This window comes from Echinops telfairi, unplaced genomic scaffold (genome assembly GCF_000313985.2).
Source record: "Echinops telfairi isolate 266 unplaced genomic scaffold, ASM31398v2 ScPeMD7_12;HRSCAF=54, whole genome shotgun sequence".
NCBI classification, from domain to species: domain Eukaryota; kingdom Metazoa; phylum Chordata; class Mammalia; order Afrosoricida; family Tenrecidae; genus Echinops; species Echinops telfairi.
The window spans coordinates 6,409,759-6,416,250 of NW_022103909.1; the positions used below are offsets into that span (position 1 = coordinate 6,409,759).

General features: G+C 50.6%; 1 protein-coding gene across 1 annotated transcript in view; it reads left to right on the plus strand.

The window, feature by feature from the left end:
* RAPGEF3 (Rap guanine nucleotide exchange factor 3) overlaps nucleotides 1-6,486 on the plus strand; it is a 29,072-nt gene extending 22,586 nt beyond the window's left edge. The window contains exons 20-24 of the mRNA XM_045287234.1: nucleotides 19-106; nucleotides 401-465; nucleotides 979-1,033; nucleotides 1,206-1,277; nucleotides 6,128-6,486. Coding sequence (XP_045143169.1) covers nucleotides 19-106; nucleotides 401-465; nucleotides 979-1,033; nucleotides 1,206-1,277; nucleotides 6,128-6,246 — 399 coding nt within the window. The 3' untranslated portion in view covers nucleotides 6,247-6,486. The remainder of the gene's footprint in view (nucleotides 1-18; nucleotides 107-400; nucleotides 466-978; nucleotides 1,034-1,205; nucleotides 1,278-6,127) is intronic.
* Nucleotides 6,487-6,492: the final 6 nt, after the last annotated feature.

Here is a 6,492-nt window from a genome sequence, read left to right on the forward strand (position 1 = left end):
GGAACCCCTTCCCTCCAGGACCCCTCCTGGAACCACCGAGTTTATCGACTGGCCCTCACCAAGCTCTCCCCTCCCATCATCCCCTTCATGCCCCTCCTCCTCAAAGGTGAGTGGCTCAGCCCTGACCCGCTCGCCCCATCTCCATCCATGTCCCCTGGCCCTGGCTAAGTGACCACTGGGAGCTGACACCTAACCAGGCTAGGGGAGGTGTTCGGCATGCAGACAAACAGCGCCAACTTGAGAAGCCCAATGCTCTAGGTCTCAGAGGTCAAGGGCCTGGCTCCCAAGCTTGGACGGGTGGGACAGGAAGAAGCGGTGTGGGGCTGGCCCTTTGCAATTCCTGGACTACAGGAGGGGGAAGGGCTTTGGGGAGTTTTGAATCAAATCCGACTCTTTTCAGACATGACCTTCATCCATGAAGGGAACCACACGTTAGTGGAGAATCTCGTTAATTTTGAGAAGATGGTGAGCGGGTCACTGGAGGGGGTTGGAGGGCAGGGCTATGAGGGGAGGGGGGTGACCCAAACGTGTTTGTAACGCGGCAGCTACGCATCCTTGGGAAGTAACCCCAGCCTTCTTCAGAAGGCCTGGTCTCTGTGGAGGGTGGCTGGGATGAGCAGCCTCTCGAGGGAGCCCCTTCCTTCCTCCGCTCGGCTCCCACAGGACCTCTGGGTTTGCCGGGCAGAGCGGGCAGAGCCCATCTCTGACAGCTCCTCGCTCCCACAGTGGGTAAGCACGTGGCTGCTAAGTGAGAGGCCGGAGGTTCCAGCCTGCTGGCCACTCTGTGGGAGGGAAAGCCTGGTGGCCTGTCTCTGTAATGGCGATGGAAGGACGGGTGTTGGTACACTCAGCAGCACCTAACCACAGTGGTCCCTGGGAGGGCCCCATCACAGGGAGTGGGGAGCCCCAACCACCCCGCAAGGGCTGGTCAGGGTCCTGCTCCTCGGGCCGGGTCTCACAGCCTGGTGTTGCCCACAGCGCATGATGGCGAGAGCCGTGAGGCTACTGCACCACTGTCGGAGCCACGGCAATGGTGAGGCTGGGCAAGCGGGAAGCGTGGTCAGCGGGCTGGGAGCTCCTGCCCTCCAGACCCTCAGCAGCCTGGGGGCCGGGTGCATGGTCCAGGAGAGGCCCTCCCCGACCCCCACCCACCAGTGAGCTTTCTCTAAGGCTTCATCCCATCTCCTTTCTCCTCTTCCACCCAGTACCTCTCTCACCGCTCAGGAGCCGCGCATCCCAGCTGCACGAGGACAGCCAGGCCATGAGGGTCTCTACGTGTAAGTAGGGGGCAGCCGTGGGTGCTGACCGTGCTGCCCCATGGCCCTCAGTGGGCCAGGCACGTTGTGCACTTGATGCTGAGAACACGTCCCAGCACGGCCAGCAGGGAGGTGATGAGCTTAGGGGACGCTGGAAGAGAAGATGACAGAGGCTTGAGTCTTTAAGGAACTTGCTGAAGGCCACGCAGTCAGTTGGTGATGGAGCAGAAACCCAAACCCTCCCTCCCAAACCACATTTGTTTGGATTGGCTCTTAGTTATGTGTCCACTAACTGTAATCCACGGCTCGCCCGCTACTTCCATGTTATGAGGAAACTTTAGAAAGTCCTTGGAAAAATTCCATGGTCTTTAGGTCCCATTTTTCCCCATGAACTTTTTCAAGCCCCTCATGTGTGTGTGCATTCGAGGGGGTACCCACAAAAAATGGAGAAAAAGCTCTGTTGGGTGGAGCTTTCGTAGTGCACATTTTTCCTGCTAGGTGAGCATCCAGCTACTCACTCTGAGTTAGCGCACCCAGTGGCATTGCCTGGGAAGGTTCTCTTTGGTCACAGTGAATTTTTTTGTAAAATCACTTGCGCTCAAACCTCATTTTTTGTGATGACTGGGTTAAGAGAACAGCGTGAAGCTGTGAAATTTTGTTTCCTGCTTGGGAAAAATGCTGCAGAAACTGTTGTGATGTTGAACACAGCTTACAAGAACAGTGCTATGGGAAAAACTCAAGTGTACGAGTGTTTTTCTCGTTTTAAAAAAGGTGAAATGTTGATTGAGGACAAACGTCATTCTGGATGTCTGTCAACTTTCCAAATGGACAAAAATGTCGACTTGTAGTGCATTTGGAGTTTATTCCACTCGGTCAGACTGTTAATCAAGCTTTCTATTTAGAGGTTCTGAAAAGATCGTGTAACAGTGTGGGACAAAAAAGGCCTGATTTGTGGCACACAGGGGACTGGCTTTGCCACCACGACAATGCACCTGCTCACACATCCATCTCAGTGTGCCAGTTTTTGGCAATAAACAGCATGCCTCTCTTGCCCCACACACCTTACTCACCTGAACTTGCTCTGCGTGAATTCTTTTTGCTTCCTCAAATCTAGAGGGAAATGAAAGGACAGCGATTTGACAACATACAATAGGTGAATTAAAAAATCAGGAAGGTGCTGTCAGCTATCCAAACAGATGAGTGTGAAAAATGTTTCCAAAAATGGAATCGCAGATTTGACAAATCTATTAAGTTGTGTTAGTCCAAGTAGCCCAGAGAAACAAATTCATTGACACTAATATATGTGTAAGAAAGAAGTTTCTAACAAAGAGCAAATGTATATTAAGAAACATCCCAGCCCAGTCCCGATCAAGTACATAAGTCCAATATTAGTCCATGTGTCCGATACTAGTCTATAAATTCCTCTTTAGACTCATGCAGTCATGCAACGATACCCAATGCAGGAAGATCACAAGCCAGTGGGTGGAAAGTCTTGTGGATCCAGTGGCGGGAGAAGTGTCTCAGTGCTGGCGTGGGTCTCCACATGGCTCCTTATGCCCCAGGGCTCTGGCTCCATCAGTGTGTCTCCATGTGGCTTGTCAACAGGAATGTGAAGCAGAGAATGTGTCCCACATCCAGGGAGGAAGACAGGAGTTCCCCGAATCCTCAGGAGAAGGCGGTGCCCACACAGAGGCCTCATTGGCTCCGATGCGATTGACAGGCTAGAATCCACCCTTACACTCAAGTTGACAGGAGATTACGGACTGCCACAGACCACCCTTTGTCAACCTGACCCTTTTACTCAACTCTTTAACCGTATATAATTTTTAAACAAAACAAAAAAATCATACCTGTACCTAACAGGATAAAACTAAAATGCATAGAATTCAATATGTGCCAGCTTCATTTAAACATAATATTCTATAAGCAAACAAAACAAAAATATTCTATGCCTAACAATTGTAGTTAAGTGAACACCTGCACTATAATTGTATGATCCTATGAATATATTCCCCCACTTATGAAAGTTTGTAAGTCAGCCACTTCATGACTTTATCCTCCCATTTTGGGGTATCCAATTTCTATATTGCTCACTTATATCAACCCAGTGCCCTGCGGAGACAGTCATATTCTTTGATGTGAAGAATCCTCTTTCCAGTTGGAACCTTGTGAAGTCCGCATCCAGAAGCAAAAATCAAATCCGGACAGGCCATCCATAAAGTCAGCAGCAATATGCACCAGTTCACAGGCTCAAAAATCTTCCCTTCATCGGGTCAGGTCTGGTCAACTCACTGTAGGCTGCCTCACTGAGCCTCACTAGGGTGCCCACTGGCTGCCTTGCCTTTAGATTATGGGCCCATCACAAATTCTCAACAACCCTAACCCCCTTGTGCTAGGTTATGAACTTCAAACCAGTCAACCCGCTCTCATCTTTTCCTCTAGTTCCTATGAACCAGGCCTGTGGGTGTCAGTGTCCCACTCAACCTGTCTATTGCTGTGTTTCTCTCCCTCCCCCTCAACACATCGATCCAGGTGGTCACCTAGCAAGCGTTTCAGCCTGCCCACAGGCTCCCTTTAACTGTTCAGTCCTAGAGCATAGAGTTCCACATTTTTCAGAGCGTAGAGCTCCACATTTTTCCGGCTTTGGACACAAACCACTAGTTCAAAATTCAAAAAACCAAAGAGTTCCTTTTTTTATTCCAAGCTGTCAACAGCCCCCTAGGCAAGTCTCTTCACCTTGGAATGTCCCGAGCACTCACGACCCTGGGTGGGGCTGACCTCTTCAGGGCCTTCTTTGCAGGCCTGTCCGAATCCATTTAAAAATTCAAATTAATCTTTGAAGACAAGTGGGCTTACAAGCTCTCTGTTTTCACATACTCCCCAATAATCATTTCTATCAGTCATTATATCAATAACAATAAGCAGAAGAAAACAGCATAAACCTAGTACAGCAAGATCCTAAACTTAATTTTTAAAACAGTCTGGTTGAATCCTTATCTAAATTATTCCATTGATACAAAATATAGCCTGAGGCCTCTGACTGAATCAAGCCAGGGCCAGGCTTTCTGTCAGCCATTGTGTCCTTCTGTCAGCCATTGTGTCCTTCTGTTAGCCAGTTTCACTAAGCAGCATGGTCTCTGAGAAATTCAGGGGGTGAGTTTGCCCCCTAAGCTCAAAATATACATTAATCACCTTCATTTTCTCCATTTAAAACAGGAGTACCCAAAGACAACAACCAAAGAAAAGCATCAAAACTTTAACTTCCCATATTCTTTCCAGAAAACAACCCAGTAAACTGCATGGACGTATCTGACCTCTGGCTAGCCAAAGAAGAAAACCTACCATGAGGCAGAGGTCAAACAAGCATCCACTCTCCGTCTTATGACTTGTTTCTCTAGTACCCCTCTGCTGGTACCATAATGTGCTAGTCTGGGTAGACTAGAGAAACAAATCCAGGGAGACTCATATGTATGTAAGAGAGAACTTTACATCAAAGAGCAATTGTATATATTGAGAAAACATCCCAGCCTAGTCCAGATCAAGTCCAATATTAGCCCGTATGTCCAAGACGAGTCCATAAATTCCTCTTTAGACTCAGGCAGCACATGCAATGATGCCAAGTGCAGGAAGATCACAGGCCAGCGGGTAGGTCTTGTGGATCCAGTGGCAGTGGAAGCATCTCAACACTGGTGCGGGTCTCCACGGGTCTTCTCCGGCTCTCCGAGTGTCTCCACAGCAGGAAAGGGAAGGCAGAGAGAGTGGGTCTGGCCTCCAGTGAGCTGTTTGTCTCCATCGCACCTCCAAATAAGGTCATTAAGCTGTGACTTGATTGACAGGCTAGACCCCACCCCTTCACTCAAGTTGGCAGGAGACCATGTAACTGCCACATAAGTGTAATGGAGAGCACTTTGAAGGTGATCAGGTTGTTTTGTAAAAAAATTGAATACATGGCTTTGAAAAAATTATTCCATTTTTGGAGGGGTACCCTCTTGTATTTGTATACGCACACATACTTGTGTATTCCACATATGCATGTATGTATACACACGTGTATATGTGTGTATACATATAGGTATACATGTGTGTGCGTGTGTGTGAATATGTGTTGTTGTTAGGAGCCATTGAGTTGGTTCTGACTCGTAGAAACCCTATGTGCAGTAGAAGAAAACACTGCCTGGTAAACACATACGTGTGTGTATTGTCTGTACATATTTGTTAAAATGTATTCTGATACTATAATGAAAATCCATGAACCCACCAAGAGCCTTGGTGGCACAGTAGTTAGGTGCTCAGCTATGAGCTAAAGGTTGGCGGTTTGAACCCCTCTCACCTCCTCCCCGCTCCCCAGGCCCTGCAGGATGGCAGCCTAGAAAGCCCAGGGGCAGCGCTGCTTTGCCACATAGGGAGGCTCACAGTCAACCCGAATCTATTTGACGGGCACCTGGCAACAAGGGCATGAGCCAACCACCCAAGCCAAGGCTGAGAGCACCGGCCATAGCTTATATCTTGCTCTCCCGGTGAGGGCAGGTGTCACTCCCCATTTCCTGTCCCCCTGATCGCCAACCTCCCCGGCCCCAAGGTAACCACCTTCTCGCTGTTGGACGCAGTGGTTTGATTTTGTTAACTAGCTTTGTCGGAAGCCGAGGAAGTGGTGTGGGGCCATGTCTGACCTCCGCTGGCTCCCCAGGCTGATGGCCACAAGGCAGGGGCCAGAGGTGCCCCCCCCCCTCCTGGAGATGAGAAGGTGGGGAGTAAACAGAGGGCAGGAGAGCTGGTTCTGCTCCTTGGTGGTGCGGGGGCACATGGGTCCCCTAAAGTGGCATGGCCGCCTCCTTGACCATCCCCCAACCCCTCTCCCCGCCCCACTCCAGGCTCGGAGCAGTCTGTGAACAGCCGGAGTCCAGCCAGCGCCTTGGCTTATGTCCAGCAGCTGAAGGTCATCGACAACCAGCGGGAACTCTCCCGCCTCTCCCGGGAGCTGGAGCCGTGACGGGGCTGGGACTGGAGCAGGCACTCCCCTCCTGGCAAGCCGGGCAGCTGGGCCAAGGGGCCACAGCTGGACAGGGCTCTCCCCGGAGTAGACGCGAGGCCCTGGAGTGGGCAGCATGGAGGCATCTGCCCCCTGTGATGACTGGGGGCCAAGGAGGACCTCGACACAGAACTGAGTTGGGGCCCAAAGCCAAGGGATGGGGGGCAGCGAGGCCCCGGGAGTGGGTGGGAGAGCCGAGCAGCTGCT